General features: G+C 47.9%; 1 protein-coding gene across 1 annotated transcript; it reads right to left on the minus strand.

Annotated features, from left to right (window-relative positions):
* Window positions 1-3,624: 3,624 nt before the first annotated feature.
* B0J16DRAFT_377727 (cyclin-like protein) lies at window positions 3,625-4,876 on the minus strand (the record flags this gene model as incomplete). Its single annotated transcript, XM_046130866.1, has 2 exons — window positions 3,625-4,641; window positions 4,691-4,876. 2 exons carry the CDS (start codon window positions 4,874-4,876, stop codon window positions 3,625-3,627), a joined length of 1,203 nt encoding a protein of 400 aa, XP_045988912.1.
* Between the last annotated feature and the right edge of the window lie 8,154 nt (window positions 4,877-13,030).

The raw sequence follows: 13,030 nt of genomic DNA on the forward strand, positions 1-13,030 counted from the left end.
GCCTGACGTGGGCTTTAAGTCCGGAAGGGGGGTGAAGATCTAGATCGCAAACCCAGCATTGTGTTAGGAGATGATCGTGGTGGACTGTATTAGTATGAAGTCTGAGTTCGCTTCTTGACTCAAACACAGTGGTGTCGTTGCATCCTAACCACTTGCACTGCTTCGGTACCCAGTCGTGGCTGTCCATCCGATGTTGGCTGGGGGCCGTCTCTGTGTCGAACCGGCCGTCACGGTCCGAACAGACATAGTTGAAGAATTGTCTAACATTGGCGATACAGGTCCTCGTATGTTCGTCTCTTTTGTGGACAGTAAAAAGCAATCTTCCGACAGCCATTAACAGTACATTGATACATCCATCTAGTTGAGAGATCTTTGCTGCTGTGTATCCGCACTTTCGGGCAGCCCTTGAATAGTGTGTTCCCATTTGTTGACATTGACAGTGGAAGAATATCCGGTACAGGGATTCTGGTTCAGCATCAATCATTCTGCCGTTATGTGTTGTATTATCGTCGGTTCTGGGCTGAAGAGGTATTCGAACATCCAAGTTGGCTGTCTGTGTGGTAAGCCACTCATTGTAAGCAATGACACATGGCTGATGTGCCGCGATCGAGTGATTTCTTCTTGTGAACAAGACCAAGCTCTCGTTCATGACAATCTCGAATAATGTTGAGTCTCGCCCTCTGATATGGTGGCTAGTAGGGCTCGACGGAGTCGGCAAGACGATGGTTCGTTGCCTGGGATAAAGGATTGTCAATATGCATCCTCATACATAATCGCATATAACACCGATGTACCTTTGGATCACTCTATTTTACAATGCTCCTTTGGTGTGCTCGAGGGTGATGTAAGTACCTAGGCGAGACTTCTTCATATTGATGGAATCAACGGATATCGTCTGCTCTGGCACCAGAAGAGATAGTATTTGCATGACAAAGGCATCCTGTGATATGGCTCGTCTGTCGATGCTGCTTCTTAGTATAGCTTTGATGATCCAACACAAAGTACGGGGTGGAAGATGTAAGAAGCAAGTTGATTCTTTTCTTCTAACTACTGAGGGAAGGTGCCCTTGACTGAGTTTAACAACGGCCCCAAGGCAACCTCTGCAGTGGTTCCTTCCTTTTTTGTGTCTCCTTTCAACACCTACCAATTCCATCACTGGCGATCCAGTACTTCTCATTGTGAGGAGTCGCCCTGGTGGATTCGGTGAGTTTGCCTTCTCGTGGGCGTCCTTGTTCATATAAACCTTGCATAAAACAGCCAGCGAATAAGAGTCTCAACGACCAAAGCATAACTTCATCTATGCTCATCAGCCACGGAGCATATATCCAGCGTGGCTAACTGTGGCGTCACCGACTACACACCCCTTCTAAGCGATATCTATCTCCTTACCTTACTGCACAATCTATGAAAAGACGGTGTACTCTATCGTCGTATCTTTCCCGTCCAGTTCACGAACTAATTTCCGTCCCAGCCACGCAGTTTCCCGCAGTGGAGTGCTAATTTGCTTGGTTCGCTTTCGGCCGAGTCAATATTGCTACCCTACATGCGCGCCTCGTCAATGCGGTGAAGACTCCCTTACGCATGTATCAGTGCTTCATCTCATCTTTTTAACCTTCTGCACTGTTATGCGCTATTCAACTATTTGTTCTAAAACAGGAGTCTGGAAGCCTGCCCACTTAACAAAGTATGCTGTGAGCATTTTTGTAGACTTACACCATCTCACGGGTTCCTGCAGAGGTCTTAGCTAGCTTGACGGGTGATATGCCACTAGATAAAAACCAAGACGAAAAAAACGCACAACCGATTTCGCGAACGTAACCGAATGATCCTCAGCTATGAGGATCGTCAAGTTCAGTTATTCGGATTCAATGCCTTGTCTCGGAAAGACTACCAGAACAATACCCTATAACATAACTCACCACGACTTACACATCAAACATCGACGAACCAACAACCTGAATCGTCTCTTCCGACTCATGAGACATGCATAAAACAACTACCGCTTCTGTCAGAAAAATCCGTAATCCAGGAAACTGGGGTTTACAGGAATGTGAAAGGTCCAAGCCTCTTGGTAACGTGATCTCTCTCACCACCACACCTTATCACGACTCAGGAATGAAGGCCTATACGACGAAAGAGTGGTTCTGTAATCAAGATTAGCAGATCATCGCTGCATCGTTAAATGCCAACATGCATATTATCAGGGGTACTAGCGAGGCATAAACCCAGACCAATACGACCTAACCATAACCTTATGAACCTCCCTTACTGTAGACCCAAAAAGCGCAGAACCAGTCGTTAATCAATATGCTAATTATACGTATGCCCTACATCAGTAGTTCTATGCATGTGCGACTCCTAGTCAGGGGGTTCTGTGGGTTGGACCGCCGTTAGGGAAAAAGGGACAAGAGGGAAAAGCTGGCGTCTCTTCCGAAATTACAACCTCCCCACAGCGGGAAATTTCCCTGACGTCAAACTCGCCTTCCCAACCTCCACTCCGTGCATCGACGATCTAGACTCGTTCTGCCTAGCAAAAAGTGAACACAAAATTCAGAGTCAAAGAGAGTAGAGTCAAATAGAGTCACAGAAAAGCGGCTGAACCAGAAAACGCCGACAATGACGGATGGGCTGCATTTAACCAAGGTCACATGAAACAATCGATCGAGAAGCGGTGATACACGGAGAATCATCCTAGATTACCATAGATAGGAATGAAGAATTGGAGAAATGAATACGATTTGGAACAGTTCAAAGTTAAAGAATTTTTACTTCTTTTTTTGTGCCTGTCTTTGTTACGTACAACTACCTATACACAGGATGGGGGCAGCTTTTGAAGAGAGGAACTATAGCTAGTCCAAGCTTCGTAAATCCAACCAAAGGCATGATTAAATGCCAAAATCCCTCCCCCGAGACCAACAACCAGTAGGCTTTCCCAACCGAGTTCTCCGTGGTCCCCAGTACACCTCTGAAAGAATTATGCAGCGTATCTGTGCTGCCGTCGTGAAGAGTAGGCTCGCCTCATCGTACCAGACCGAGGTCAAGACACCATCGTCCCTGTTTTAATAAAGCTGGTCGGTCCATTGACCGCCTGTTTCCCGTATCCGGGGGGTATCCTTTTTAATCCACCGCGAGGGACCTTTGTTGGTGCATTCTCGGTCTCTTTTTCGTTCCCTGATATCCGTCTCGAGGTCGACCAGGCTCCTCAAACTGTAAATCTATGTCGTCAACCAGTATGCCCCGAGTGATGACCCATATCTTGTAGGACCTCTTGGGGTTATGCGGATTACTTCCACACCGGGAGAGCAAGTCGTATGGAGCCTGAAAAAATAAAATGCAGAAAATTGCTGAAATGAAAAGGGTATGATCCGCGTATTCCTTTTTTTGGTGCCGCTAGACTTGATGTTGATGAAGAAATAAAAATGTTGTTGAATCGCAGAGAAATTGAAAACAAGTCGCTAAATGCCAAGAAACATATGTGAAAGATCATTCTGTTGTGCGACCATGCAATGATTTCGAACAAATAATAGAATGTCGGAAAAAAAGATAGTGTGTGAAAGCCACGGTGATGTACATGTGTGAACGTCGAGGTCGAATCGTCGATTCAATATCTTGTCATGAAGAGCATTATTGGTTCATGCCATGCTGGTTAACGTATCCGACGTATTGGTTTTGTTGTTGCTGTTGTTGACCATATACTGCCGCATGGTGAGGAGGTGTGGGGGTGACTGGGCATCGAGGAGGCACGATGTATGATTCCTTGACCATGTTGTGGTTGCCCATTAATGTGTTACCGTCCGGGGTGATCGGGGGAGTTAGGTATCCATCGAACCCCATCGCACTGTGCCCTTTTGAAGGGGTGCTGTAGATGTTGCTCGTGTGCTTGTTAATGGGCTCGGCTAGGGGGGTCGCAGGGTTGGCGCTGGCAGCTCGACGGGCAATGGCAGCTTGCTCAGCCATGAACTCGGCAAGCTTCTGAGATACGCGAGAAAAACCGGTCGTCGAGTACTTGCGGGCGAGTGTGGGTGAAGGCTGGTGAAGGTGGTGTGATAGTGTGATCAAGGTAACGTTCTCTGTTTGGTCCCAACCTCCATCGTTAACTTCAGCGCGACCGAGAATAGCCCGAGCGAGGGCAAGCGAAGATCGAGCCATGACTGAAGGCTTGGTGGAGACGAAGTCGCGGTGGTACAAAGCGATCTCGCAAAGGTAAGCAGCCATGTGCGCAACCTCCTGATCGTCACCCTCCTCTGCCACCATGAGTTGAGAGAAGAAATCGACAGTAGGGTGTCCGATGATCCAATCGAGGGTGTTGAGGACGTGCATCTCCATTTGGGTGAACATGCCAGCATCGTAGAGGCCGCAGCACATGTTGTTAAGCTCGTGAATCTGGGGAACACGATCCTTCTTGTCTCCATACTTGGCAGCAATGAGCAGGGCGGCGCATCCAACCAATTGGTAGTGTTGCTTGTAGACGACTCGCTTAGAGCAATAACGGTCCAGCAGATTGACGGTCAGGAAGAGGGTCTCGGGTAGCAGGCCAAAGGCGGCGTGGGCCTCGATAAGGAAGTCGATCAGGTAAGGGCGCATAAACCATTGAATCTCGCGTTGCATGTCGATGAGGGAAGCGTCAGGTAGAGTCTCGTCCTGTGACTTGTTAGCGGACTAGGCGCGCAAGGAAATTTCCTGTACGTACCTCCATTTGGCGCATGTGCTGCATGATATCCTCGAGATATTCGTCACCTGCTAACCGTGAGAGTTCGACGCCGATGAGGTCTTGTCTTTGGCGGGCCATCATCCTCGCTGCCTCTTGGGCTGTGATTCTGTGGTGAGGTTCATCGGACTCGACGAAGAAGGTGTCGTCATGTTGAGAGTAAGCCATATTGGGCGGTGGATGGCGTTGGTGAGCGGGAATGTTCTTATGTGGCTGATGTCGAATGAGGGACTGTTGGTTCGCCAGGAATCTTGTGGTCGGATAATTCGAAGTTGAGAGAGTGAATGATGGTTGATTACGGGATGCAATAAGGAGTGATGCAAACCGATGAATTATGATATTAAGATATTAATGAACGTGCAAGAAAACGAAAAGAGTGACCGTGGCTGGTAAGAAGAAAAAGCCAGGAGCATGTAGCTAGACAGATAGTGGAGGCAAGGAAAGGGATTGGAAAAGGGGTCGTTTAAAGACGAAATCGACTCAAGGGCTCTAATGCGGCATGTGCGTCAGTATGAAGCTTATGCTAGTGTGATCTCGATTTTGCCAAGGTCGCACTCTTTAAAAGCGTTGTCTGCAGCTGCAACGTCTTATCCCTTGGGCGATAGGCCTTGGTGGATAGTGGAGGCTGGGCTGGCACGAATTTGGTATCGAGGGGGGAGGAGTAAGTCTTACCGACACAGGTCGGGGAGCTGGGCAGAACTCGTTGAGAAGATGAGACAGTCCCTGAAATTGAGTGGAAACAACGAGTTAACGTCTCCCACGGGCAATCTTCAAGGAAGAAGAAAAGAAGCGTCGAGGTTGCGGAGAAGAGAGCGGTATGCGGAAGTAAAATACTCGGCATGCAGCTGTCAGAAGGTTAGATACCCGTCAGATTTATGCTTTGCATTGACTCAGCAAAGCTACCTAGTTACATACCTAATCTCTAACAAAGCTTCAGGACAGTTCGATTATCGGAAAAATTGGCAGTGACGAAATCGAATGAGTCGGTGGTTGATTGATTGCGGCCGTGCGTGATGGACTGATAGCTGGAATAACTAACAGTTCACTCGTCACTTGTCGTAGAAGTTCTCCTTTCCTAGTGGTCCAAAGGGTCACGGGGAATTTGATTGGCGAACTAGTTCTTCGTTGCTTCGATGAAGTGAATCAAGGGAGCGGGCGCGTCGATGGGAGGCTTTTCGTCGGCTGCGGGAGCGAAAGCGGGAGCGAAAGAGGGAGTGAATTGAGATTGGAATTCCCGGTGGATTTGAATTGCAACCGAGGAATTTACAGACAGTCAAGCTGGAGGGAAGGAATTGGCAGTGGGAATAGAATAGAAACAGATAGTGAAATACCAGTAAAGGTGTTCTTGATTCACTTATTTGTTTCCTTGATTCTGATCCGGTTCGTCTCACAGGCTCGAAAGGTTTCCTGTTCCTGTCCTTTGATTTAATAGGGCGGGAATGTGGAGGGAGAGTTGTTGAGCGAAAGAGGCCCTTGAAGTGGGTGGTTGGGTGATGGGAGAGAGAGAAATGATGATGCCTCTTCTCAATTATGTCTTCAGGCCTGCTCGGGAGAGTTGAAGACTAAATGAGAGTAATGAGGGAATCAACAAAACGAGAGGAGGAGGGGAGGAGGGAGGTTGAAGAGAGGTAGGAGGAGGATAGAGAAGAGGGAAAAGGACTGGGTGAGAGGTACGCGAGTAGAGTAGTTTTAACCAACTGTACATTAACTCGACAGTAGTAATGCAGAGCAGAGCGAGATTCATGGATCCCATGGATGGATTGGACGGACCCATCCTTGCTGGGGTGTGAAGGTCAAGGTGTGTACTGGGATATGGATGGATGTTGGGGGTGCAGCATAAAAGTGAATATGTATGCACCTCAGGCAGGCTAGTAGCTGCTGAACTACAGAGCAGGAGCTTCTTACCTGCCTCTTGCTCTTGCCTGGGCTGCCTGACCTTGAATTGACCTTCCTTGGTTTCCTGGCACGGGTACCGCTTGCGGGTACGCGCTACAGGTACGCTACGCTACTGGACGGTAGGTACTCCTCTAAAAGGTGCGCTGACCAGGCTACAGGCAGGTACCTGTCAGTCTAACCTAACAGTTTGGTGGAGGTACCTAAACCGGCCCCTGTTTAGGAGACCCGAGAAGAGGAGGAGGCCACCAGGAGTTGCACACCCACATCCCATCTCCATCCACCAAGCGGAGGAAGTCCAGCGTCCAGTCAAACCAGACCAAATCAAACCGAATCCTGGTCCGCGACCGAAACCTGAGAAGAGGAAAAAGGAAGCTTCGATTTGCTTTTACAGATTTGATGGTTACCAATAATCTGTCCAGTAAGGGTCTCTCATATTGCTTTTTTATCTTTACAAAGGGAGCCCGTTTGCCATCTGCTTCCCCCTCCTTTGCTTCTCCTTACCGACTTATCGGGCATCGTCTCATCTCAATCTCTAAAGCTTCTCTGCATTGGTTATTGCTGCTTTCGCTTTTCGCTTTTTGCGGGCTGGATTGACGCTACTTTGACCTCACCAAGGAACGCTTCTTCGGAGGCAGGCAGGCTTTTAGCTTGTGCTTGGGAGCAGGCGGGGAGGGGGCTTGGGCTTGGCTTTCTGGGTGTGAAAGCAATGGATGTTCTGCTGCACAGCACAAACTGGTCTGCACAGCACAAGAAACGGGGTGTGCAAGGCACGGCAATGTACATACGTACATACATTAGCAGCAGGAGGACGCTAATAAGCTAAGATCCAAGGCTTGGAAACGACGTGAAGCGTGTATCAAGCGTGTGAGCCTCCGCTGGGCCTGGGCGATTTTGTGCCAATTGTGTCGTGTCGTAGCGTGTTCTTGTCTCTCGGCTTGGGAAAATACGGCCTAGCTTTGATTGCAGAGGCAGGGATCCGCGCTGATGGATATGGAGATGGAGACTTGACTTGACTTTGACTGACTGGGTTGGGCGTGTGAGACCTACATACGTAAAAAAGTTCAAGATGCAATATGTATGAATATGCAAAAGTGAAAAAGAAACGTTGTTTGATGATGACGGGCTTTAGAGCAGAAACATATTTGCCGATAAAAAGCACTTTACTCAATCTATTTGGTGGTGGTCATTGATCGGATTGATTCATCATGATCAACTAACATTGGAGGTTAATAATCCCGATTCAATAGTAAAGACATTTGTCTGATACAGGATGCGAAACAATGGCTGCTAGACAGTTTCTTGATCATGAAGATAGTCAAGCAATCTTGGATTATATACTACATCGACAGTTACTGCGGAATGGTTGGCGTATTCTTTGAACACTCAATCTCTTGGTGGCACAATGCACTCGGCCGAATGATCAAAGACAAGATGATCCTATACTCGACCAGCCTTTAAAGTTGGATGAACCCTCTGTTCTGTATCCGTAAAGCGGCCACGACATCTTTTGGTTATGTTTGTTTGTTTGTGATGGTCGCTTAAACGGGTCACCCAAGGGCGGCCCATTGTCCTTGTTTATAAGCATTGTACGTCCATTCAAGACCAGGCGGCCCATTGAGGAAGCACTGCGCAGGCTCACCACAGCGAGTCGGCAGACACCAGCTGTAGGGGACCGTCGCATCTACAGTATATACAGCACAGCATGCAGGTCTTCAATGCCAACCAAGACAAGACACACATTGAATATTTAGGTTGTCGTCGGTCAGATGTCCGGCCGACCTCGTAAAAGAAACCGTCATATTGATTCAGTGTCAACGCACTGACTGGCTGTAACAGTCAGACTGCCTAGTCTGATGTAAATGAAACAAGAAATCATGAGATACTTTACCGTCGAGTCACCATCTTCAAGATAAGGCGATGCATCAGGGGCTGGTTTGAGACGAACGCTCCAATTATAGCTGTCAAAAGGTAAAATAGAGTATCAACCGTCAGAGCATCGCATCAGATATGTGCCTAGCTTGAGAGAAAATCACTGTTGCTCCGGTTGCAAAATACCTTGAAAACAGGATGGAAATCTGGTCCAATGATAGGCTCATGACATGATCAAAAGAGTTTTTTTTTGCTTTCTGCAAGACGACATACGCTTCTGCACTCGAATGGAGTCGTAACTTGGAGCAACGTGAGAATACACCGTCATCAATGGGTGAACAAATGGCTGGGCTGTCCGCAACGAGTCTTGCGTTGCGTTGCCCGGCACAAGTAACCCGCGTGCGAGTTTAACGTGTAGACGGTTAGCCTATGAGCCAAGCCTACTGCTGCTGCTGCGCTTACTGATATCCACAGGGCTTACAGTAGTGACGGGAACGTGAAGCCATCATCGCGTCTCGTCTCGTCTTGTCCCGTCTTCTCGACAACCGTGTCGTTCGTTCCTCAGCATTGATACGCGACGAGACTATACTAGCTGAGAACTCGTAAGTTGATAGATACTAAGTAACCGATCGATTCAGTCTAATCTTGACTTTTATCTTAGACAACCCCGGTTCCCCTCCGGAGACGACGGAAGGGAGTTTGAGGCGTTGAAAAAGCCTAGACCTATGGCAATTGAATTACAGTTAATATTGAGGTAACCACTGGTTACTGTACTGTACTGTAGGTGGGCGTTCTGCTGAGTTGAGTGCCGCATCCCTACTTGAACCAATCACTTGGCTATGTCACGCTTCTGCATTTCAAGGCCAATTAATCATGCATGGATTTCAGTGAGGGAAAAGAAGACATCTCGCTTTGCTCTCTCCCTCACATTAAAGTACTGTAATTCTCCACAGCGTGTATCCTCCTAAAGTTAGAGGTGCTGCTGTAGCTTTGGGCTTTTTTAACCGCTAGATTGGAATTGGAGGTTGATATACCTCTTCTCTTATTGGTTGTGGACCGTCTTTATGCTGTGTTGTGCTGTGCAGCCTGTCATCTGTACATTCAATGCATTGGATATATGCATACATCCATCCATCCATTGATTATCGGCTTTCTAGCTAGAAACGTCAAGTTTTTATCGCGGTTCCCCGTCCCGTGGTGTTAGTTCATCGGCGCGGTCCTTGCTGTGCTGTGCTGTGCTGCGCTGCACTTCGCGTTGCCTGGCTCAAGTCATGGTCAAGGTCAAGGTCATGTTCAGGTTCAGTTCAGGCTTCAGGGGTGACGGCCCAGGCGTGGTACAGAGTACAGCAGCACCAAAAGTCGTGAGACGTTGGGTTGTCAGTCAGTAGTAGGCTCTGTCTATGCACATGCCTGTTGCAACTCACATCACAGATCAGCATGGAGGCAGTATCCGTCGAAATCTAAAATCTGAGTCTGTGGTGAGGTGAGGTGACTTTGATTGCCAAGCCCGCTTTGTCCTTGCTTGGAGTATCATTCGCTGAGTCGTAGTCAACTTTGATCTCCACTTTGACGACGCCATTCACAAATATGGGCACTATTCGCATATCCCGTACATAAGCATAATCATGACTTGACTGTCTTTGTCTTTCTCCATGTGAGCTGTCAGACTTCATCGTCAAGCCTCATCTGCGTGTTCCAGACATTGAATGATCCCCTTAAACAAATACTAATCTCAATCATCATCGGGACTCAAACAAGTGCCAGAGATGACTACGATACGCCACTCAAAAGCAAACTATCGCTATTCATCCGATGCGCATCCGGTTGGACCTCTTACGGGCATCAGGGACCCATTCTCATAATAATACTCCGTTGCTCCATAAGACGATCTCGGGTTCTCCTAGAGACCCCATATCCATGTAAAGTAAGCAAGCAGTACAGATACTCCGTAGTACGGGTAGAAAAGGAGGTGCTTGGCGATACCTACTTTTTTGACATGCAGTAATAAAACGTGGTGATTATTGTAACGAGGCAACTTAGTCCTTGTTGGTGCGTAGTGTCAGGTCCATATCAACCGTCATTATACATAGCGCCATCCATGGAGACGAGACTGAAGCTGAGGCCAGTGACTTGGTACGGTGCAGTGGATATGGACATGGACATGATAGGGATAGGCTATTTCTAGATTGAACCGTAGTATGGATATCATGTCACATCACATTGGCGTTTCAAGGACATCACCAACACCACCAAATGGCCCTGCTCTGCTCGTCCCTTTTTCTTTTCTAGCCAGCCCAGGGCATGGATGCGACTCCTCCCAAACAAATTGAAAGTACAAGTATAGGCCTCACCGAAACTTACGCCCATCTTCGTAAAACGTGCCATGCCCGTTCTCTTCATTTCCATCCGTATCCCATGCTCGCCTTTTCTGCAAGGGAAAAAATGGCACTCCTCTCCACTACCACTACGCCGCGCGCACATGGTAAAAAAGACCAGAGGTTCCCCACGCCGAGGGATCCAGGCCGTAGCCGTAGTGTGGTGTACAGTAGTGTAGTACATTATGCTTGTAGTGTAAGTATAAATGGAGGGATGGCACGCATAAGACGTTAACCGGGGCACAAGCATAACTGCGGATACCGACTAAGAGATCTTTTGTGAAGATTATGACGCAGTGATGCTGTGCAAGTGCATTTAGGAGTGTCAATCAGTTATCACAGTGGAGGTTAGAGCAGAGGAGAAGAAAAAAACTCTACTAAATCCTCCACAAGTTGCCCAGTCGACGAGCGAAAACGGCCTCACGATCGAGAATCCGACAGAAACGAGAAACGCTATCGAGTCAGACTTCTGCAGAGATGACATTGTGGGTGAAACTCTCCATTGAAGATGGCATCATAGGAATGTCGGAGTTTGTTCAGGGTCCAACATTGTGACCCGTCTAGACTACGTTCCGAATGCCAATGTCACCGACTCTTAGTCAAGTTAAGTCATGATAACGTCCGTGAAACATGATTTCAGCCGCTTTGTACTCGGTGCCACTGCCACAGTTTCTCACCCGTGTGAGTTATCACACTGCAATATCGTATCGTATTGATACCGCAACTCGGTGTAAGGAGAGACTCCTCATGTTTGCTTCACTTCAGAGTTTCACCAAAGTCAGGAACATTTGCTCTTACTCGCGTGCCATCTGCAGCCAGGCGTGGATCGTCAAGAGACCTCCACATTCTTTTACTCGCAACAAGTAATATCAGCTGTAGAGTCCAGGCACAGGCACAGGTACAGACAGGCACAAAGGTACAGATACGCCGAGCAAAAGGGCACACGATCCAAGCCAAGAAGGCACGTAGAGAGCGAATGGGCCCGAAAGCCGGAAAGCAACACATTAGAAACTAGAGTCAGAGTCAGAACACGTCCAGCAGCACCCCTTTCTCTTTATTAAAAAGATCCGTCTCGTCTTCACGCACACGTTGTTAACGCGCCCGCGACGGGTACGCAAGTTACTACGACTCAAGCAACCAATGAGACGCCTTGGACGCGCATTTCAACCTCGATCTTCTCACTCTGCTGAGCGCATTCTGGGGCCCGGACCCAGGTGGCTGGGCGAACGAGACGGGAGGTGTGGTGGACTTGTCACTGTAAAAGGCAAGACGGAAGTTTGGTTCAAGGGAAGGGCGAGCTAAGTTTAGTTGGCTCCAAGAACCCTGTAGACTTGTATGCAGGAGGAAGTTAACAGTTTGGAAGTTGACAGAAATATCTCAATGGGCAGGTATTGGATCGACAGTAACGGACATGAACCTGCAGCTGAATCAGTGAGTCGGTAACAGTAAGGAGATTGATCAAGGCAAGGGTGACTGTTTAATCTTGGAAGTGAGGCAATTCATGTTTGCTCTCGACAAGCCTGAAGTCTCTGGGCATCAATAGCCTGAAGGATTTTCTTTCTTTTTTTCTTTTTCTGTCATCAAACTTGTTCTTGCTCACTTCTCACATGCAGGCGCCAGTGTGAGGGGTAGCCCCAGGAACCACGTCCAGGATCATGATCAGTCAGGATCAGGATTAGCATCAGCATTAGCATCCCCTGGTCTGGCCGTTCCCGACGCGGAGGGTCGAGTTCAAGATCTAAACTTGCGCTACGGGAACCGTGGCAATGGATGGATGGCGTATGAAGTGGTGTGCCAGCTTGTAGATCCTCTAATTCATGTATGCAATGCCTCATTCGTTACGGATACAGGATGAGATCCATCACTTGATGATGACTTGTATGGGTCCTTTAGTCAAGAGGCTGGAGTTGAAGAACTTGAATGTCCATGACGTTTTTAACCTCAAATCACATCTGATAATCATCCGTTGCTCTTTACTACGACGGTTACGGACTATCAAAAAACTCAACCAAGATTTAAACTCTGACTTGCTCGTTTAGAAGATCCCTTGGCTTGAGAAACCCCTCACACCAGGAACATCAACTCCGGAGGCAAATCAGCCGTAGTGAATACTCTGATTGAGATGATATTCAATGTTTCCTCCGCAATTCATCTGTCATTGTATTAATTATAGACAAGATTT

This window comes from Fusarium flagelliforme, assembly GCF_020744385.1.
Source record: "Fusarium flagelliforme strain FIESC 12 MPI-CAGE-AA-0113 chromosome Unknown B0J16scaffold_1, whole genome shotgun sequence".
NCBI classification, from domain to species: Eukaryota; Fungi; Ascomycota; class Sordariomycetes; order Hypocreales; family Nectriaceae; genus Fusarium; species Fusarium flagelliforme.